Source organism: Vespula vulgaris, chromosome 3 (genome assembly GCF_905475345.1).
Source record: "Vespula vulgaris chromosome 3, iyVesVulg1.1, whole genome shotgun sequence".
Classification (NCBI taxonomy): Eukaryota; Metazoa; Arthropoda; class Insecta; order Hymenoptera; family Vespidae; genus Vespula; species Vespula vulgaris.
The window spans coordinates 12,391,202-12,414,381 of record NC_066588.1 but is presented as its reverse complement, the minus strand read 5'-3'; the positions used below and the strand labels follow the sequence as shown (position 1 = coordinate 12,414,381).

Here is a 23,180-nt window from a genome sequence, read left to right as displayed (position 1 = left end):
CGAGGAAGGATAATGTTAGGTTTCATTATCGTAATGTTACTGGAGATCAATCGGTCAGAAGGTTTGAGCAGTTTATCGGAAAGTGTTCGGCTTCTTATCGAGCAAGCAATGATCCTCAGGGTCGAGCCAATGGCTATTCATCCCTCACCTTTAATACCCTCTTAAGCCTCGATAAAGACCACCCCTTAAAGATCACACGGATTCTTCCTTTCTCCCTTTTGACTCACCTAATTATTGGGACGCCAATTTGCCCGTGCGAATTAATCTTGTTCCGTGCTATGTCGTAGTGATCCGATCTATAATGATTCAGATCACTTTGTTTTTTACGATTGGAAATAAAATTGGGATTAATAAAAAAGCGATCAACTATTATATGTATATATATATATATATATATATATATATATATATATATGTAGGTTAGGTATAATCATAAAACGAACGTGATAGCATTGAAGAACAATGAGAGAAAAATGGTTAAGAGATTTCGAGAAATATCCTTTCTTGAAGGACGCATCTGCTCGTCTCGAATCATGAAAAATTCGCCTTCGCACATTTCAAAAAAAATACAGCAGCTGCAAGGAGCTTCGTCACGCGACATAAGACACGAGAACGTTTTACTATGCGCTTGGCGTTAGTTATTTTTATATCTACTAACATACGTTTGGTAATTATTAAAAATTAATAAGTATAAATACGTGCGTCCACGCATTTACTGATATTCGAATTACGACGTAGCTATTTTTCTAAAGTAATATGATTATGATTATCGAACATATGTGGCGAATATTGCTTGCTCTTTCAATGCATAAGTGGAATCTTTTGCAAGGATAAAATAAAATCGAAATATTTACATGAAACTACAGGAATAATGATCTACAAACTAATCTAGTTATAGATAAAAGATACGATGTAATTCATTCGGATAATCCATGTGACACATTAGCTGGATTGGCATGATTCGAATAAAAAACAAATCCGTAATTGAAATGATGAATTCAATCCATTGACATGAACGGAACAAAGATAAAAATCGCATTGCAAGGGTTAAGTAAGGAAAAAATTATAAAAGACAATTAAAGAGTTATCTTTCTTCAGAGAAAACCGCGGACAAAAAATGGAGACAAGAAATCATATACGACCTTCTAGAACGTTAGGGAGGTGGTATCTGGAAATAACAGGTTGTTCAATTCCATTTAATTGGCGAACATCTTTCCGATCAAACCAGTTCGTCTGGTATAACTGACCTACACTTAAGGTCTGCAGTACTCTCGGCCGAATCGAAAATCGAGCTTCGGAATGTCACGACACAAAAAACCGTGATCGAGACCCCTTTTTTGGCATCGATTCCATCGTTTCTTATCTTTTATTTATTATAGAAGCAATAAAAAGAAGATAAGAAAAATTCATCCGACGCGAATGTTAGATATTGTTGTGTCGTTCAACTTCGAGTGATACCTTGAATACTCGATATATTTTTTCTCTTCTTGATTCTCAAGCCTTTCCTTTTTTTCATTTTCTCTCTGCCTGTTCTCTTTCTCTTCCTTCATATTTTCTCAGCAAAATCCTTTTTGTTTTCACGCGTGATCCTTGAAACATCGAGATACTAAGTTCTTTTCCTTTTTGATCCATCCGAAGATATTTGACGTGTAATAAAACTGCTACCTTTCTCGATCGTTTTCACAAGTTGATGTCTTACTCGGAGCACGATCGATTTCTTCTCGCCAAGTTGATTATGAAAAAGAAAAAGAAAAAGGAAGAGATATAGAAAAACGGAGCTATCGTTATTTTGATCGGTTAATTATCATGTAATGTATCGTATGTAATTTGAAAAGTACAAATGATACAACGATTTTTTTATTGTCGTTTCTCTCCTCTGATAATTATGTTGAAAAAAGAAAGAAGTTTAGGATATAAAGGATGTAACGAATATTCGAGTAACGGTAAAATGTTCGATTGAAAAATAGTAAAAGAGAGCTTGAAAAATTTAATTGAAAACTTATTACGAACTACTTCTATTATTACGAATATACTGCGTGTAATTAAAATATTAAGAAACGGATGGGATCATTAACATATTACTTATTAGGATCTTTTACACTTTTGTCTTAATTTATTTTAAAAAAGCAATCGTTTCTTATTTACTTTTTATCTTTATTTTATTCAATCCTTTTTATCCATTAGCTTAGTTATATATACTTACAAAAGAAAAACTGTTTACGAAGTACGTAAGTAAACGAGCCTTTGTTTTATTTAAGTATTTTAATGTGTGTTTTAATAACGAAAATCGTGTGGTTATCGACTCGATTGACGATGAAGGGTTCGCAGTAACGTTTCCTATTTAGTAAGAGAGACAAACTTTCCCAAGCTTATGATTCGAGTCAAGTACCTTTCGACGAAGCCCTTCACCCTTCGCATCGTCGGCGTGTGTGAAACGTGCGTGAACACGGCGGTCGCTACAATAACGTTCCCGATCCCTTCGCAAAACTGTGGTAGTCTCAAGTACTATCGATAAAAGTGCCATTCGCAAAATTTTGACGTTCGACGGCCACGAGAACGCACGAAAAAATTGTGAAAAGCCAGTTGCTTACGAAAAAGAAAAATCGAAAGGTCTATTGTACGGTTTAAAACAAGAACAACGTGAAATATACGAAGGAAAAGGTGGAAGAATGAAAAAAAAAATTTTCGATCTGTCTATTGTCGAAATCTCTTTTTATATGGAATTCCACGTGGATCGATTTGAAAGGACCAAGAGTTATTCATGCACGACCATTCAGGGTCGATCGATCAAGCGATCTTCGACAAGAATATTTTTTCCCGTCGTCGCCATGGTATTAAGTAAAAGCCCACCCATGGATCCCGAATCGATCTTAAAACACGGACAAGGTCGCGATATTAATCAGTTATGTCTTGAGATCATCGTTAGATTTAATATATGCTTGTAATCTTAATTTTATTATGCAACGTATATGAAATAATAGTAATAATATATATAATTATTTATTCATTATATATATAATAACTAGTAATAAATAGTAATATATTATATATATATATATATATATATATATATATATATATATGAAATTATTTATCCATTTTTATTCCAAAGTAATTACATTCGAGAATTTTTTATATCATTTAATTATTTGGTTTGTAACAAACGCTATGTCAAGCAACATTACTCAAACTTATTCACTATATATTCATTATATATACAATAATTAATAATAAATAGTAATATATATATATATATAAAATTATTCATCCATTTTTATTTCAAAGTACTTACATTCGAGAATTTTCTATATCATTTAATTATTTCATTTGGAACAAATACACTATTATATTTGCTATGTCAAGCAACATTACTCGAAAACAAATAATAATAATAAGAAAGAGGTAAAATGCTTTTTCCACGTCTTTGACTACCCTTCTACCTTTCTTTGATCGAACTTTGTACGTTGGAAGCAACCCCTGTAGTCTCAACCCCCACTGTTTGGACAAATTCGATCTTATCTTCGGAATTTTTCGACGTATGAAGGAACGAAAGCGAGAGAAAAAATGTCGAAGAAAGAGAAAGCGAGATTCGATCGAGTCGAGCTCCTGAGAAGGGGCCATTGATCTTTGAAACGTCGACTGTTACACCGTAACACACCGTCTTTTCATTTCTCTCTTTTTTTCTTTTTCTTTCTTTCAATAGAAAAATCGATTCTTGCTAGGTCGATTTTTGGTAGATTTTGCGGTTTATAAAATATCGAGTATTTCTCGACGATCGAGTTACCAAATCCTCAGCAACTTTTTCCTTTCATTTCTAGTAGCTGAAAGTCAAGCGCTATTGCGGCAGGTAGAAATATATTAGACGGGTATTTCCACGTGTGTCACGTCATGCGTGAAAAATATATATCGGAGTCTTTGCTTTAACACTCATACAGCGAATTTACCGTCGACGTTAAAACCTTCAAAACGAAGTATCGAATTTCGAGATTGTAACGACAATTATGATCTCTCGGTCGACCGGAAATCAAAAATACGCTTTCAATGTTACTCGTTGGTCTTCTCGATCTTTCGAAAGGATGTAGAGTGTCCAGTTTCGTTTGATCCTTATTCTCACAGGTGCGATCGAAATACGAATCGAATTTTATTGTCAATCTTTGGATCAGAGGAACAAAAAAAGTATTCGTTCTTGTTGAAAGAAATACGAAATGTTAGTTTTCGAAACGTTTTTAGTATCCACTCGAGTGATCTATATTCCAATGCAAATTCTTAAAGCTGTTCTTAGGTCTAACCGATATTTTGGAGGACGCATCGCGACGGTGAAGACGAAGAGAACTACGTCGTTCGTATACGGGCTATTTGAGAACTCGAGAGACCATTCTAAGGGGTGTTTTTCGAATATACTCGTTGCACAATGTAACACTATCCCCCGGCCTTTTGTAAGAGCGCGTAGCCTTGGAGTATCTTTAATGCGGAACTGAGCAAGAGCGTGCCCTAGAAGATGTATTATTTTTTCATGAATAATCCCTTTTGTTGAGTGTTAAAGAGAACTGGTATAGTAGGACTATAGCCTTGAGTGGTGTTCTTGGATCGAAAAGATTTTTACTGGTATCATATCATAAAAATTCATATCGAATAGAGAAGGAAGTGTAGTGACATATTGCTAATAAAGAATATTTTTAATTTAGTTTACAATTTATTTTATAAGTAGAATCGATTTTATTATCTAAGGAATTATAATAGGGAAAGTCGTCAATCGCCGTCGATAAATTTAACAAGAGCTTGATTACATTTTAACAAATGTCCGACTATATGTTTAAATAAGATATTTTATCGTACTTTTCTATTCGATACTTGATCGATGGAGTTAAATTTGATAGGAAGCTGGTATAATTTCTAGGTTGGGTCAGTAGGACGTCTGAACTAAACTGATTTTTTACGAATAGCAAAAAAAGGAAATTATCTGAAAAGCTTCTTTCACGACGAAAGGAAAATGGCAAATTCCATAATGTTTTGACGCGTGTCAGAAACTTCCATACCAGCTCGTTAGCATTTATTGTTCAGCGTAGTCCGCATTTCCGGTAATGGTTATCAATGCGGACTCGTCGTTCGGAGAAAATTTATATTGCATCTGCAGACTCAAGTGACTCGCGCCATTTGTATAGCGATAATTTACATGGGGATGAACTCTGACCTCTCACGCTCGGGGACGCTATCTCTCTCTCTTTCTCTCTATTTTGTTTAATTTTTTTCTCCTTTAGTCGAGACTGCTTTCATCTTTTGCACGGACTTACGTTTTTAAATCTCTAAATTCATCGAACAAATTCGTTCTAGTTCTATCGGTTTATTCAAGTGAATATTGATTGATGAACTATTAAAATATACTAACAAAATTTAATAGCGGTCGTGTATTCGAAAATACAGACAGAATTTTATTGCTTTCTATAAATAATATACATGCAGATTTTCTGATATATTGAAATACGCCGAGGAAGATCGAAAAAGAGAACTTTGCTATATACTCGTGTTATTTTTCGAAAGATCGAAGTGGATTTTCGTTGGAATCGGACATTTTACCGTGCGTCTGTGTTTTGTGTTGCACAATGAGGTCCTGGAGTGTCTTTAGTACATACAGTAGCGTTGTATTGAATGGTCGGCGCTCACAAATGCGCAGCAGGGTGTCCTGTTCTCTTGAGATTTGCTACTCGATATGAATGTAGACTTAAGATGAAAAACTAATGTCCCTTTTCTTCTGATATTTCCATCATTTCTACGGTCAATATATCTTCGAACAAACGAAAACTTAATATGTTTATTGCTGTGAGAATGTTACATTCGAATAGGACGATAGGCGGTAGATTTTTATCTTACAATACTTTCCTACCTCGACTATAAATGTGTAAAACGAAAGTTATAAAGTGAATCGAGAATTTCGTCGCGATCTTTTGACTTTCTCGTTCTTATTATTTGTTAAATGTAACTCTCGTACGTTCCATTTTAATTAATTTAATTGATATCAGCATTAGACAATGTGTATTTTTTTTCCTTAATTATTTTATTTATATATACAATATATTGTTTGGTATAAAAAATACATTCTGTGCTATTGTTTTTTTTTTTATTATCAGCAGATTTGAGAGGATGATATTATTGTTTTATGATCTAGATTTTGATCTTTTGATCCTCGAGTCTTAACTATTTTGGAATATATAAATTAAATTTTATGCAAAATAGTTACAGTAATGAAAATGTTAAAAATTTAGAGTCATCATTAGCATTCGTAAAAATTAACTAGATTTTGTCACTTTTCGTATTAAGATGTAGAAGTAGTGTCGGTAAAAATGTTTGTCGTGACGTAAGACTACGATACAGACATCTAGTGAACGTCTTACAAATCATAAATAAAAATTTTTATTGTAATTTATAATTACTGTTTATATTAGAAATTATGAAATGAAAAATCATTTGGAAAAATGATATTCTGATAAAACACGTATTTTTTTTTATAGGAAACATGTCTACGTTCTCTGCAAAACGAATAAGATCTACTTTACTATGTCTCGATAAGGAAGAAAATACAGATGAAAAAAGAATCGATATACCGTTCGTCGATAACGAACCATTCAGGTAATATTAATCATCAGAAGATAATAAACCATCAGAAGATAATAAACCATCAGAAGATATTAAAAATAAATAAGAAGATAAACCAATCATATTTTATTTTTTAAATATATAAACATAATATTGTTATTTTTCGATTAGGAAAATGTTGATACGTCAAATCGAATATACGACTCTGATGATAATGCAGAAAATTTGTTCTGGGGAATTTCCAAATGTATTTGCTCCAAGTAACTATGATAAAATAGAATCCCTAGAATATGAAAATGATGTTTATGAATCTGATGGTAAGACGTTGGAATTCGATGAAATCGAATCTATAATGAATACGACAGATAGTATGGATTTTTGTCGCAAAAGGAGTAAAAATAAACTGGCCTTAATGATGAAAGTGATGGCTATGTCCCATCGATTATTAATTACAAATACTACAATCACTAGGCGGTCTTTTTACTATGATTTAAAAAATGACATAGCAGGTATTTTGGTTCCCACGCAAAAATACATAGATTTAGCTGTGTACGATGTCGCTGAACTTTTAGATTGTGCACCGTGGGATTTGGGTGAGTATATTTTAATAATTTTATATTTATATAATTATAAACATTGTATAGATTATATAGATTATATACATAATACGATAGAAATTATATGTATATAGATTATTAACTTTTAAGAAACGATCAATGTGTATTTCGTAGGTCTCATTGCTACGTCCAAGGGTTTAGTAGCAGGAAATTTAACCCTATACTTCACGGACAACCAGATTATCGATTGCAATGTTCCAGGAGGTGCACTTATTCCTCAGATAATTTCAAACATTATCTCGATTCGTGCAAAAGCAAAATTCGTTTTGATAGTCGAGAAAGATTCGATATTTCAAAAATTATTAGAAGAGAATACTACGGATTTATTGAGTTGTATATTAATCACAGGAAAGGGCTACCCTGATATTGGTACAAGGATGCTAATTAAATTACTTTCTGAAAAACTAGATATTCCAATTTATATTATCGTAGATGCTGATCCCTTTGGTATGGATATCATGTGCGTTTATCGGTAAATTTCATATGGTTACAAAATGTTTATCAGACCTTTTACAGACTTTTGTCGAATCGCTTTTTTCAATTTTCAATTTTTTTTAGCTTCGGATCTTCAACACTATCGAAGAGGAACGATAGTTTAGCTTGTCCCAAAATTCGTTGGCTTGGTATTCACCCCTCGGAATTGAGCGTATTAGGGGTGAAGACTAGTTTGTTGTCCGAAAGGGATTTATCGAAATTGACATCTATCAATAGCCGTCATTACATGACGGAGACGCTGTTAAGACAAACAAGAATAATGCGAAGGGGTAAGGCCGAGATAGAAGCTGTATCATCTTTCTGCCGTAATTTCCTGACAGCTACCTATATCTCACGAAAAATCAAAGGAAACGATTATATCTAATTTGTAACAAGGACAAGACCGTTTAATCTTCAAAGGGATAATTCACTTATTAATTCTTATATTAATTCATACATACACATATGTATTTCATTTATTCTTTAATCGGTATCAATAAAATTATTTAATTATTTTTCTATTATAAATAAATTTGAAATACGTTTCATTGAAAACATTTGGTACGTTTTGATATCTGGTAATTAATTTTGGTACTCCTTCTGAAAAGATGGTCAATAAATTAATTATGATCGATATATTGTTAATAAAAGATATTTACGTCCTGCTTTTTCGTATCTAAATGTTCCGTAACTTTGTCATCTTCACTGTCGTTATCGTCTAAGATAATAAGTTGTGGAATTTTATGAAACGATCCAAGGAAGATGATACTGCTGTCGGAGGACCGATTGGAAAGATTTTCGAATTTATTGTTCGCTGAACTCATTTCTCTTAGAGATTTTGAACGAGTTGCGTACGGGTGCTTGTGAATACTTTCAAAAAGAAATAATAATTATTCGTAAAATAACGAAGAACTGTATTCAACATTTTTTTGCAACTCAACATTTCTTTCTATTTCTCTATTTCTGTTTAGGTTACCGAGAGAGCGTGCAAGTATCACTAAATCTCTGCTTGCTTCTGCTCAACCGTAGATCTTCTTGCGAATGATGATTTTTTATCGAAACTTTCTTTCTTTTAGGTTGACGTATATCCATGATTCAATTCTATCCTTGATCAAATTTTATCGATAAAGGTTAACACTTTTCCAATTTATTCATTGATCGCTGTTAACTTTTTTGACATATTTCCATATCAATATCGTAATTGATAAAACGTAAAGAAAATAATATAATATCTGTGAAATTTCGTTCGTATAAAGCTTTTCAGAGAAGTTCAAAGAGAATTATGAGAAATAATTTTATCAATCACGCACGAAGTCAGTTGACGGTAATCGGAATTGGTGCGAAGTTGATTCGTAAATGATGGGAAATAAATGACAGACTATCAGGTAATGTAACAGTTTATTGAAAACACTTTTGTCCGCCCGATGTCCGGAGCGATCCTCGCTGATATTAAAAAACGCAGAGTCTTAATAACATGATTATCTCATGGATGTTACATGGAAGGTAACTTGGACGATATTCGTGAAACCAGCGTTTCCTTTATTGATTCTCGTATGTACGTGTTAACACGATTCAAAATTGATAGGCACGTTCGAACAGTAAATAATAAACGATCGCCGAAGAAATAATTTCCCGAATCTTTGCGTTAAGAAACGTTTATCGTTAGTAATAAATATCTCGAGTACATACAATACATTTATATACATATATATAAAAAAAGAAGAAGAAAATCGAAAAGAAAAAGAAAAAGAATTACACACGAGAATCACGAAGCGTCCATTGACGTGCACACACAGATTCTGCGTGTTCCGATTGGCCGATTTCACGGATATTCCTCGTCTACAGGTCCGTGCGAATATCGCAAAAAGTCGAGTCGAAACAATCAGCGCGTCTCGTTTCGCGCTCGGAGGCGATATTTGTTACTCCTTTTTTGTTTTTCTTCATTATCGATATTATTATTATTATTATTTTTATTATTATTATTATTATTATTATTATTATTATTATTATTATTATTATTTAATTATTTATTTATTCATTTATTTATTTATTCATTTATTTATTTAATTATTTATTAGATAGGATGATGAAGCAATCGTCCGTGTGTCTCGAGAGAAGCTTATGTTGAACAATAAGGACCCTAGTCCCATTCGACTCAACCTCATCTTCATTTCTTTTCTCTTCGAGCGAATATAATAATTAGTATATAAAAACAACTTTTCTTTCCTACTCTTCTTCATTGATTCGATTTATACAGTCGATAATCTTTTATTTTTTTTTTTTTTGGAGCAGCGTTCTCGTCGCTTTTCGACTCTACATCGCGTTCGAATAGGCGACTTTTAAAACGTTTCTGTTTTTTCTTTGTTTTTTTTTTTTTATACTCGATCGATTTTCGGACGTTCTGATGTAAAAATTTTGCGAATATATTATCTGGATGACGCCTCGATTATCTGAAACGAATAGCGAATGTCGAGTAAGTCGATAAAAAAGAAAAGGAGAGAGGGAGAGAGTAAATATAATGTAAAATAAACAATATCTTTCATTTAGAAACTAGAAGAAATTTAAAGAGAGAAAAAAAGAGTAAGGATAATATAGAACAGACAATTCTGCAAACTTAGAAATTAATTTAGATGTGTCTTATACGAGCAAATAAATAAAAAATATATAGCAGCTATAAATAAAATAATTACTTTTGAACGTCATATTAGAAATCAACTAATTCTTGAAATTCTTCTGTTTATCAAATAAAATTATTCGATTACTTGAGATTTAGATCGCAATTAAGGATTTTGATTAATATAATACGTCTTTGTAAAGGAAATTCAAGAATCGAAAGATCGCGTTTCGGATAATCGAGATCGATTACGTTTTTCAAACATATCGCTCTAATTTATTACTCGTATTGATTTTATTATTCGATTCTTCGCACGGGCCCGATTCTTGCGTCGGGTTCCGCATTAAATTATATTTCTCCTGGTATTACTGCGGGTGTATGTGTGTATTATTTTTTTTCGTGTACATGTAAATGAACATAAGTTCTTCATTATCACTGTATCTTCTCATGTATGTGCGTGTGTATAATTTTTTTTGTCTTTATAGCCTAGCGGCGATATAATACGTTACCAAAAGCTATAGATATCCTTATGCGCAGCTACCAAGGTTTTCATTTTTATTTTTATTTTCTTTTTTTTTGGCGAATAACTTCATATTTCGCATACTTTTTTTGTCTTTTTTTTTGCGTGCCTGCGGCCATCCTCCTTCGCGATCGTGTGTTAATTAATTCGATACCTATATGCTTATGTTTAATTCGCCGTCTCCCCCATCCCCCCCACCCTACTAACCTCTGTCATTTTTCGCATTAAATTTACTATACTTAATAATTGATTGTGATTTTAACATTCTCTCTCTCTCTCTCTCTCTCTCTCTCTCTCTCTCTCTCTCTCTCTCTCTCTCTCTCTCTCCTGGAATCAGAAGATTCACACATCGATCATTCATGACTTTCAAGTTTCTCTAGCGAAAAAGGCGGAAACTTTTTGTTTTCTCTTATTTTTCTTCTTTTCTGTTTTCTTCTATACTTTATCTTCTTCGGGTTATAATGTTGTCGTCTGTGCACGTTAATTAAAGAATTAATGCTCAAGCGACCTCTCTCGTCTCTTTCTCTCTCTCTCTCTCTCTTCCTCGAAAAAACTCTAGCTGAGACGAGGGATTTCGTAAAAACGAATTTGTCGACTTCTCTTTTTTTTTTCAAGATCACCACATAGAATTTCCAATTTTCTCGATAACTTTTGACTTATTCGGCTTATAAAACGACGTCACAGAAGTTTACAAATTTCTTTTCGGAAAATTCACTAAGGGTTTCGCTAAGAGGGATCTCAAATCGATTCAGAGTATGTATTTCGAGTTATTGAGAATTCATCGAATTCGAGCTAAACGCGACGAAGCACGAAGGTATACATCAGTAAGGCCTTGACTGACGATTAATTACATTTTGCAATAAATCACTATTAATAATAATATCCCGAACACAAAATCGTCCAAGCGTACGGTCCTTTGTACTCTTAATGCCGCTATCATCGAGTATTTTTATATGTTTTCTTTTATTGTTGTTTCAATAAACATGCCTTCCTTCGATCAATCGTATCCACCTTCTTCGTTATTTCAAACTTTATTTTCTAAAGATTCAAACACGCGACGCCTGAACTTCAGCACCTCATTTCGAGGCCTATCTCGTATTAATTGACGTACACATACACTTGGTATGTACATGCACATACACATCTCATATTACACATCTAAACATATACGATCGACAATGATCATTCGCTTTTTCTTTTTCTTTTTTTTTGTCTTTTTTCTTTTTTTTCTAATATTCATTAACATTATTAGGTAGTTTTTTTTTTCTTTCCTTTCTATTTATTATCGTTTGATTAGTTGCACTAGCCTTGATTGTCGGCATTTAAGGGCTGCTCTGGCAGACAGCGTGTATGGCGACACGTGCGACTCTCTTCGTTCGAGCGCATTTATCTTCTCCCTCTCTCTATCTCTTTCACGCACACAAGCACACACATTTTCATTCTCACTCTCACTCTCACTCTCTTTCTCTCTCTTTTTCTCTCTATCGCACAATTATTAATTTGTCTTCATTAACACATAGAATTATTTCTCTTTCAGACTTGTAAACGAAGACGATTATTTATTCATTTATTTATTTATTTATTTATTTATTTATTTATTTATTTATTTATTTATTTACCTCTTCGTGAACGCACACTAATGCAAAGACAGACAATTTCCTTTTGTCTTCTTTCTTTCTTAACCTTCCTTTTCGTTCTTCTTCTTTACCATCGTCTATCTATCTTCTCCTTTTTTTTATCATTCATTTTTTTTTTATTTATCTCCTTCCTCCTTACTTTGTCGAAACACGCATGATACAGGGGAGTGTAAGATATATAACTTCGAAAATGTACAAATCGAAAGATATCGAGAACGGCGATGCCACGATCCGTTTTAGGGAGAGAATTATTTATTTTATTTATTTTTTATGAATATCATGTAAAATTAAGCTCACGTTTGAGATTTCTTTTCTTCGATTCGTTTCATCCCCGATGATACATGAATGCGCTGTATCATTCTTTTTTCTTGTCGTTCCTTTTTTCGTTTTATCGAACACATCTTTCAAGTCGATGATGTCGCTTCATTGATGCCGTTGCCATTCGACGAGGAACACGCTCGAAATAGTATGTACGAGTTTCCAATTTCGACTGTTGACCGACGAAATCGATGATTTAATTAAATTACGTAACTCTTCCGTTCGTTTGTTTATTATTAATAATGTTTATTAGACGCGCCGAATCGCGGTTGGAAAACATTTCTCGAGCGCGAGAGATAGAGTCACACGTAACAAGGGAGGAGAAAATTTTCTTCAGCGACGCGTGTGTGTAAATGCGTGTGTTAATGTTTATAAACAGCGTGTAATAATTAATAGTAATAGTGATAGCAGTATGTATAAATATTTAAGGATAAACAACCTTGAAGAGGGAGTAGATTCTTTTTCTAGGGGATTTTTTTCGTAACGCGACTTTGAAACGCACACTGCACTCACGTACACATACACACATTCACTCGCACGTACGCACACACACACACACACACACACACAGTAGACGCGCGAAAGCTGTGCTTGATAGAGAACTCAAGGGAAACCTTTGATCATATTATTTTTTCTCTTTTCGTTCTTTATCTTTTCTTATGAAATTTTCGAATTATTAATGTATTAATGCCTTCAGATGAACGTCACCGAATAACTTTAATAATGACTTTCTCACGCTCAATCTCGATTCTAGAAGGCACCAGTAACGCATAATCAGGAAAAAAGAGGAAAGAAAGGAAGGAAAGACTAAAACGTTTTTTTCTTTATTTTTTTTTTTTTGTAAAAATCTTTGATAAGCTCTCTTTTTCTTTCCGATTCTACGTTTTTTTGTCTTTTTTTTGTTTTGTTTATTTTCTTTTACTTCTTCTTCATATCGAGTAAATCTTTTCTTTTATATCTCTCTATCTATCTCTATCTCTCACTCTCTTATTTTTTGCGCTGATTATTTTCGACCAATAAAACGTTCTTCCGTTTTGAAATTATTTCTTTTCGTCTTGCTCGAGTTTCTCAAACTTTTTCGCTTACGTCGATAAAATTTTGGGCGCATCCTGATATAATGCCCGACGTAATTCAACATTTCTTCCCTTTCAGTATATTCCCGTTCTTTTCAATCAACGATGCTTGCACCCTTCCAGAAGGAATAACTGGGCGACGTAATATTGAAGTATATTCATTTATTTTTTATTTTTTTCTTAAGTTCGTTTCGTAGCAAAGAGGAATTTCGTAGGCTGATGCAGGCAAGTGATTTAATAACATTATTTAACGATATTGCTCGTATAGGTGCAACATATTTTTTGATTGCACCTTTATCTCGTTACTTTCTCGCGTCGACCAAGAAAAATGGATTATCGTCGGTGAAAAGTAATAATGTTTGCGTCGCTAGAAAAGAAGTACGTAAGTATATAGAATAACACGGGGATATGCATGTAGCAAGAGCGTCTTAAAGAGAAAGATCACGAGAAATAATTCGGATATGTTATAAAATGTCAAACAGGTTCCAACGTCGTTTCTTGTACGTAACGTATCTACATACACATACACATATGTATATTATTTCGTTCTTTACCACATGCGTAACGTCGTATCACAGACAACGTCTACGATAACGGAATACTTGCAGCGATTTAATCGACTATAAAAATATATGGAATATCAAATGACTAAGAAAATCATTATCACTAATGTCGTAATAACGTTAACACATCGACTTCCGACCTTTCGTATTTTTTTCTTTTTTTTTTTCTCGATTTCCGTGGATCATACCGCGAGGAGAGAAATCTTTCAGATCCGATAGAAGATCGACATCGACATATACGATCGCGTAATCCATTTTTCTAAGCTCTCAGTCCCATCTTTTATTCGCTATCGCTAGAACTATTTATTTCTATCTCTGTAAACGACTTATTTGTGAATACACTATTAACACGGATACTCTCAACGTTCGCCTATCTTTCTCGCACACGCATCTATAATCTCATACTTTCTCTTTCCCTCTCCCTCTCTCTCTCTCTCTCTCTCTTTTTCATTTTTCGAAAACTCCGAAGAAAAGACTTTCTCTTCCCTATTTCTCTTCTTCTCGTGCGATCGACCGCTGTATATTCGAGAGCTTTCCAAGCTTTCAGCTCGATCTATTCGCGGACTAGATCGCTTTTAAATGTTCATCCTGGGATTTATTAGAAGTAGGCGCACTATCGACAACAAGGGAGTATTCGGCTTGAGGCACTAGGAGGCATCCAAGGCGAGGCACTCGGCGAGAAAGTCCTCCATAGAACGATAAGCGTGTTCGAGCACACCTGCTAAGGCATGATCTTCGTCCGCGTAGCTCTGTTTTATTTCAAGGAAATGAAAAAGAAAGTTAAAGACGATTTTGAAAGTCGAAAGACGAGAGAATGATCGACTTCAAAAAAGAAAAAAAAAAAAAAAGGAAATGAACAAAGAAAGATGAGATTGTTCCGTTGACTCACCTGGTACCTAAAGATGACTCCCGCTTCAGACAAAGCCTTGGCAAAGGCAACGCCATGCGTATAAGGCGCTGTTAGGTCTGCTAGACCATGAAGAAGATAAAGACTATGACTCGGCACTAATCTCGCTCTTTGAGTCAAATCAGCCTCTACGTAACCCTTATAGTTCTCAGCTGGTGCACCGAGGACTCGCTCCGTAAAAGCAGAGTCTAAAGGTAACGATAAAATCTTCGTTTGGATGCTGTCAAAGTTTACAAAAAAAGTCATTCATAAACAGTAAAACAATTTCTTACTATAAAAGAGCCAATCGGCTATCGGATTGACGGCGACACCGCACTTGAAGACGTTCTCTTGACTTCCTAGTACCATGGCAGTAACGTAACCACCGTAACCCCAGCCCCAGACGCCAACTCTGGTGACGTCCAAGTATTTGTGTGTCTTTAAAAGATGCCTAAGGACAGTCAGCTGGTCCTGAACTTCGACGCCTCCGATCTTCCGGAAAAGATCTCTTTTTCCTTGTCCTCTCGCTCCACGAACATCGAGTCTCACGTAAACGACGTCGTTGTGACTCGACATGTAAGTACCCCAGTCTATTCTAAATTTATCTGTTACTGCCTCGCTTCCTGGCCGACCATTGACCTCCACCAAAACTGGAAACGCTGCGTCTCTTAGTTCCTCTCGCCAGGAAGGCGGCAGGAGCAACTGCACCTGCGCCTTCCAACCTTGAGGCAACGGCACCTGCAACATTTTTTCCGATTAACGATAACGACCGATAAATTTAACATCAACGAATTTGAGATTTTGATTGGTACTTATCGAGCATTACCTCGAAGCTCCTTCTCGTCGGTAACGCCAGCTGCGAGAGTTTATCGGCACGTTGAATACGCGTATCGTAGAGGACACGGATCATCTTGTGGGATGACATCATGTGCACACCGGCCAATGGCAAGCCGGGACCTTCGCAATAGAGGACATAGTAGCCCTGTGTGTCGTCGGTCATCGCAGGACTTACGGAGGCACCGAAGTGAGTGCAATTTGTGTAATAAAATCTGCAAGAGGAATTATCTTTTTCATTCATTTCACTATTTGTTAGATCTGTTTGGAAATCGAGATCGTTAGACGTGTAAGATCGTTATCGCGATATAAGCTTGCTTACCTACTACTCCAAAGGACTTCGCCAAGGTCGCAAGTAACGCACAAAGGTTCCAAACGACGAGGATCGTCGGCGATCGGATCACGTACCACGTAGAGATGCTTCTGTCCAGGTCTCCGTTCTCTGGTACCCAGATAGTACACCAGGTGAGCTTTGGTGTCCCACGCTAGGATCTCGCTCACCTGATTGCAAAATCATTTCACGATTCTACACATAGAGGGACTTTCGTTGTGCCAACGTGAATAAGAGATAGAATCATAAGAAATAGAATCTCGGCTATTTGTTGGAAAATCGAAAATCGCGTTACTATCTCAACATACGTTTGATCTTTCGTATTTAACCGATCGATCATCGATCGTTGTGTTGCTAACCTCGTAACGACCGTGCGATAATACGGCTATCCTCTGTTGCGTTAACGTAACGTGCTTTATGTGCGTGAAATGCTCCTTGTCACCCTCCTGGACAGCCGCAAGCAGCAGGAAACTATCACCGTCAGGAGCGAAAATTGGATGCGGTTGCGCGTCCAACCATTGACCCTCGGGTGCCCTCTCTGAATGGGTTTCCTCGCACTCCCAAAGAGGCGCACGACATGCCGAAACTAGTGACAAATTCTGAGACCTGGTCATCCACACGACTGCAATTTGAGAAGCGTCTCCACCAACCCATCCAGCTGATATCAGATAGTATTCTCTGGAAAATTGAAACTCTTAAGGAAGAGTATTTCGAAAATATTTCTCCTTCTTATTTTTTTTCATAAACATACGAGCCATCTTTTATTCATATTTTCTAACTCTCGTTTCTAATTTTATATCGATCGATTCTTAATACGATTTAATGTAACTACATTTTAAGGAGCAAGGCTTACTGTCCGTCCAAGACAGGTGGTGGCTTAAGTTTCGTCTTCGTACTACCCGACGGACTACTCGTTCCATTTCCATTAATCCAGTTATTTGTATTGTTCACTTCTAACAACCACAAATCGACTTCCGGATTGGCTGAACCAGGGGTTGGATATCTGACGGATCTGGAGGGTGGAAAAGAGCCACGTCGAGGTGCTCCGAGTGGGGTTGATGCGGAACCTTCTTGACCTGACTGAGTACCGAACCAAGGGAATTCCAAGGCTGTAACCTTAGGCAAATTTATTTCATATTAAGGTATTATACACGATGATCCAATGATCAGAATAATAATCGGATGGCCTAAACGTTACAGAATAACAATTAATTTGATTATTACTTTGGTGTCGTTGAACGAAGCAAAGAGGATATGCGTGCCATCGGGACTCGGCCACGTGGCTTCCGGTCTAGGCAATACTTCTTCCTGATATAACCAATCAGGTACACCGTTATATATAATACCAGGAACACCGGTATCCGTCAGTTGTGTGTCTTCCATCGCTGACGGAGCTATCCTAAGATAAATATCGTTCTCCGAGATCATCACGAGACCGGTCGTGTTGCCCAACCACGTTGCGTGTTGAAGTCTCGTTTGTTGCACCTTACTCGAGGCGTGGAGACGAAGGGGTGTGTGATGACTGATCGAAAATAATAGCGATTTAATTGAAAATTTTCCTCCATCTTCTTTCCTTTTTTCTTTTTCTTTTTCTTTTTCGTCATTTTTATTCCGAATTTCTACGAATTATCTACGTTGCAGAAATATTTTACTTCAATAAGTGAGACCTTTTAAAGTCGTTTCGTACAAATTTCAAACAAGTAAGCGATGTAGGTAAACTCATGACGAACTTAATAATCTCCACAATACGTTGAACACATTTCAGCGCCAAGGTACTTTCCTTCCTACTGAGTTTATTGACAAACTTTTAGATCGATCGTCACAGTCCACCTGCATCGAACAATGTTGACTGTGGCCTACTTTCTTCGATGCTACCCGATAGATTAAATACTATTAATAGGTTAATGCGGCACATTAAATCAATTTACTGGTAGAGGGTTAAGGCACCATGGCATGGTGTTAGGCCTGCCATTTGCCGGTTGGGACGAAACGAAATTATCGAACGAAAATGGTTCGGCCAATTTTGAGCCCACTTGACGCTTGACATCTTTCTAATTTTATATCTAGCGTTTCGCGAGAACACTGAGAACTCAATTCGTAATTACAAATGACTCGAATCGACGACAGGATAATCTATCGGTCGATCGATAAATTTGAATGAATTTTATTTTAATAATAATGAATTGTCTTACTCGTTCGTGACGTCGTAGACTGTGTAATGTGCGGTGAAAGTGTTTTTGAATACCTGAAAAATGAAAAGGAACAAAAATCAACGTCGCCGATCTATCAAAATTGTGTTTTTCTTTTCGAAGAAACGATAAATAGTGTATTAATTCTCGATAACGTATCTCAACCGGTTACCACCGAACCGTAAATAGCATCAATAGCGATATGTAAATACTCGACGTAGCAACGGATCACATTATTCTCATGCATGCTAACGTCGTACGTAGAATATATACATACATACATAGTTGAAACTACAAAAGAGCTTTTCGCTCGTACAAACTAGCGAATATCAAGAAGTTTTTGGATTTAAGCTGCTTACCGGCTTGACATTGTGCTTGAACAATACGTAACGCAAATCTGCGCTGCATTGGTAACCTTGGACGTTCAACTGCCTCTAAAAAATTAAATTTATAAAAGATTTAAGAAAGCAAATGATGAAATCTTCGAACGAGTTAATTATTCGTTATCAGCGAATATCTTATCGACCTTAATCGACGTTAAAAAAATCCATGCTAATCGTGTCCGACTATAAAGTTTCTTTTGACACGTATGTACAAGCGTACGCACCCACGCACATTGCTCTCCTACTATTGTTTTCATAGAACCTATCGAAAAAAGTCGATTCTTTTTATTTCTACCAGTGAGGTTTACGTAAAATGGCGCATCTAAGCCGCCATTGTTTTTAAAAGGGCGTATGGATGCTCTGCCACGTCATATTCCGTTCGAACGAAGAGATCGGATCAATGCGGTGTTGTATACTCTTGTCTGTACTCTGTCTGCTGGTTGAAAGAGAAGATGGAATGGAGGATTCGGAATCAATCCACTTGAAGCGGCTTTTCTCGCCACACGCAAACATACTCGCGGCAAGTCGACATCAATCATTTTTCTGTCCTATTCCAAATCTTTCATCTATATCTTTCATCTCTCCGACTGTAGTTTTCTCTCGGTATCAAAAATTTGTTTGAAGTATCGTACATACAATATACCATCTACCATCGTTTGATCTTTTACTATTTTTATCGGAAATAAAGCAAAAAGAAAATGAAATAGCTTTCAAATAGTATATATACGTGTGTGTGTACACACTATTTATACATATCAAATTTGATATATTTATATACCACTACATACGTATCAAATAGTATGTCTATATATACATTTCGAAAGAGTTAGAAAATTGTTTCTCTTGAATTTGCAAGAGATTATGACGTTTCGAAATACAATGATTTGTAAAACTGTCAGAAAGATATTGTTTTTATATCGTTTGCAAATTAATCTGTAATAAATAGACGCACACTGTCCCTCTTTTCTGCATTCCGATGTGTCCGTTGTATTATCTATCTTTCTCTCTTTCTCGCTATCCCTTTCTTTTTCCCTCTCCCATTCTTTCTTCCTTTCTTTCACAACATCCATTATTCTCGGGAGCAAGCCCGAGGCGGGGATCGTGCCATCGAGCAGAAAATGCAATAGCCAAGCTCCTCGCAAACTCTACGAGTATCCACGTCACTGGATAAACTACGGAATGCTTCGAATTCCGCCTTATAAACGGCCTAACTTTTTGTTTTATAGCACGCCGCGGGACATTCTTCGGCTTCTTCTTCGTCAATGGACAAAGTATCACCGAGAGAAAGATTCGAAAGATTTCAGAACGCTAAACTCGGTCTATCCTTCTTCTATTTAAAATGAAAGACCCAAAGAAAATGAAAGAGGCAGAGAAAGAAAAGATCTATTTTTATCTTCGTTTTACCAAAAGAAATCTCTCGAGTAAACGATGAATAATAATTTTTTAGAATAGAACTGATAATTGAAATTGTCTCCGTTTTTCGATTGCGATACAAAGAAATCTTACAATTTACGAAAGATAAATAGAATATATTTAAAAAAAAAGAAAAAAGCATTGATATTATGTAACGTTTAATCAATGATCAAACCTGTTAATTCTCACGTCGAGCGTATCGCGAAATCTGCTCTGAAGCTTTTCTTAAAATTCATGGAGTTGTTACGTAACTGGAATAAGAGTTTCTTACGTAATTATAATTCGAAGTTGTTGGTAAAGTTTGATCATATTCCTTGCGGACTTACAAAAGCACTGATCGGTTTATCATTGACGTAGACTCTTTAATGATTACGCAGTGAACCCAGGAGGGTCCTTTATCCCGTCGAATTAATGCGTAGATATCGGAATATTAAAGAGTTTACTCATTTCGAAAATTCTAAAGTTTTCGACAGTTCCCTTCTTGAATATCCCTTCATCATTTTGTAGTCTCTTGTATAATTATCAATTCCATTTGTTTTCGTAATATAACTTGGGCTGATGACACTTCTACTCGTATGCATGTATGTATGTATGCAAAGTATTCCAAATTGAATAATCACTCTCTTTCTCTCTCTTTCTCTCTCTTCCTCGCCATTCTCTATTCCCATTCTTTTGTCTTCTAAATGGAATATTATGCAACTGAAAAAAAATCCATACTCGCAGTATACGTTTTATTTACATGAATTTATCAATTCCAAGTTTGAAATTCCAAATACTAATATTACGCGGAATCAAGGAATAGAAAATAAAAGAATTGTCGAGATCTCGAAGAAATAATATTTTTTAAGAAATTTCTCGAGCGATCGTTCGTCGCGAAAGGAGCTATCGAAGAAACTTACAATTTTCTCTTCCCTTATATTTTTTTAAGCATTAACAAAATGATTCCCGAGCCGATGGAAACTTATTTACGCGAATATTTCAATATCGATCCTGGAAATAGACAACACTTCGTTCCTTGTAAATAACATTGCTTGCAAGCGCCGTCTATAAATAAAAAAGAAAAAACTTTTCCAAGCCTTGTATCATAGAGAAACATACTCATACATAAATGTAAGAAGAGCTAGGACGTATGAATATGTTAAAAAAGTATTCTAGTACTGATAGATGGCGGTTGCCGGCAACATTATCCACAATATGTAGGATGTTTGCTTATAACCAGGTGCATAAAATTATAAGAGAACATCGATAAATAACGTAATTCCAAGAAGCAAGGGTACCATAGCTTTTCGAAAATATTTTGCAAGGAAGAATCGTTCTAATCGTCCTTTGAAATCCGACTTGCTGCTTCAACAATCCTTTGTGTCCAGTGCAGCGAACGGAAACGTGGAAAGGGGCTCGTTAGTTAGCGCTCGAATCTCTCTCCACCCCTCTTCTCTTTCTCTCTCGGTTGTCAAAGTAGTCGAGCAGAATTGTGCGTCGAGTTTGCTAAATCTATGTATATATGCATACGTACGAGTGTGTGATTAGAGACCAAAAGTGACACGGTGTTGTTGCTGGTGTCCAGGAGAGTGAGGGAACCGTCATCCGCTTGGTATACGAATTTGTCATGGGATACCCAAGTTGGTGGTAACCTATGCGGTGTCAGGTCATCTCGAAGGCACTCGTCCAGTGTAAGACGTCTGCCGCTCCAATAGAGTAGCTCGTCAACGTACCTATAATTTTGTTCCTTCTTAATTATGATTTACGATCTACTTCCCTAACTTTTCTCTAACTTAATTCACAAACTTTCACAACACCTCCGACCTGTGGACGATGTTGGAAGCATTATGATCGCTTAGCTAATAGAAGTTTAATAACGAATATAACGTCCTCGGTTTTTACGTTTGATGTACATAAATCTATCTTTTTCCACCTTTTAACACTTATAATGGTAGAATGTTAAGTGAAAAATTAATTAACGAGGAGGACTTACCCAAGGAGGTAAATAGCCGTGACGATCCCGGCGATAACGAAGCCGATGACCAGAAGGGAGAATACTATGCTTCGCCAATTGTGACCGCCCTCGGCGTATGTCAGATCCTAAATGAGGGAAAGAGAAAGGGAAAGAAAAAAAAGAGGGGAAAGAAAAAGAAAAAAATGTCGAAACATTAATCCTTTACTGTCACGTCGAATCTATGATTATGAGTTTCGTATCTTTTCTTTCTTTTCTTTTTTTTTTTCTGATGCAGAAGCAAGTATTGTTTTCTACGAGAGCATGCAAGTCACGACTCCAGTTATGTGTCAGTGGACGGGAGAATTTGGATATGGGATGTTGGATGTCCGAGGACAGACAAATTTACGAGCAGAGAAACAGCTTATTTCTATATGATATATGTTATGTTAGCTCTCAACGACCCCAAACGTTTTGCGGTTCTCTATTACTACATGTTTTACGTATATCAATCTTTTTTCTTTCTCTTCGTAATTTTCGATCGTAATTCAATTTCGAGTAACGATAATTTCTTTTTTGTTAATTTGAACGATTGTCAATTACAACGAATGATCAAGTATATTTTTCAAACATTTTAATAACGTTACTGTCCTATCTATGAGACAACACGCTCGTTTATGCATAATGCGGTAAACAGGCTGTTCTTGGTGATCATTCTCATAGAAAGTTTGACGCGTTGAACTGCAATACGTGGGCGGTGGGTGTGTTGATTGTATATTTATGTAGCATCGATCGAACGACCTAAGC

At 35.7% G+C, this 23,180-nt stretch overlaps 2 protein-coding genes across 6 annotated transcripts in view; one reads left to right on the top strand and one right to left on the bottom strand.

Moving 5' to 3' along the window:
* Window positions 1-6,511: 6,511 nt before the first annotated feature.
* Window positions 6,512-8,163, top strand: LOC127062215 (meiotic recombination protein W68). Its single transcript, XM_050989990.1, has 4 exons — window positions 6,512-6,624; window positions 6,763-7,184; window positions 7,323-7,680; window positions 7,767-8,163. Exons 1-4 carry the CDS (start codon window positions 6,512-6,514, stop codon window positions 8,065-8,067), a joined length of 1,194 nt encoding a protein of 397 aa, XP_050845947.1. The 3' UTR covers window positions 8,068-8,163.
* Window positions 8,164-9,061: 898 nt separating this feature from the next.
* Window positions 9,062-23,180, bottom strand: part of LOC127062264 (inactive dipeptidyl peptidase 10) — a 90,582-nt gene continuing 76,463 nt past the window's right edge. For all 5 annotated transcript variants that reach the window (XM_050990150.1, XM_050990149.1, XM_050990152.1 and 2 more), the window contains 12 exons: window positions 22,416-22,522; window positions 21,957-22,155; window positions 19,007-19,081; window positions 18,651-18,703; window positions 17,683-17,980; window positions 17,312-17,574; window positions 16,818-17,136; window positions 16,450-16,628; window positions 16,120-16,342; window positions 15,587-16,031; window positions 15,297-15,502; window positions 9,062-15,156 (listed from right to left, as the gene is read on the bottom strand). In XM_050990150.1, the coding sequence (XP_050846107.1) occupies window positions 15,055-15,156; window positions 15,297-15,502; window positions 15,587-16,031; window positions 16,120-16,342; window positions 16,450-16,628; window positions 16,818-17,136; window positions 17,312-17,574; window positions 17,683-17,980; window positions 18,651-18,703; window positions 19,007-19,081; window positions 21,957-22,155; window positions 22,416-22,522 (2,469 nt within the window). In that variant the 3' untranslated portion in view covers window positions 9,062-15,054. The remainder of the gene's footprint in view (window positions 15,157-15,296; window positions 15,503-15,586; window positions 16,032-16,119; window positions 16,343-16,449; window positions 16,629-16,817; window positions 17,137-17,311; window positions 17,575-17,682; window positions 17,981-18,650; window positions 18,704-19,006; window positions 19,082-21,956; window positions 22,156-22,415; window positions 22,523-23,180) is intronic.

Excerpts from the sequence above, each read along its gene's own strand:
- LOC127062215 (XM_050989990.1), top strand. The coding sequence starts at position 6,512 with ATGTCTACGTTCTCTGCAAAACGAATAAGATCTACTTTACTATGTCTC. Across the intron at positions 6,625-6,762 it reads GTCGATAACGAACCATTCAG|GAAAATGTTGATACGTCAAA; the intron begins GTAATATTAATC and ends TTTTTCGATTAG. Across the intron at positions 7,681-7,766 it reads GATATCATGTGCGTTTATCG|CTTCGGATCTTCAACACTAT; the intron begins GTAAATTTCATA and ends AATTTTTTTTAG.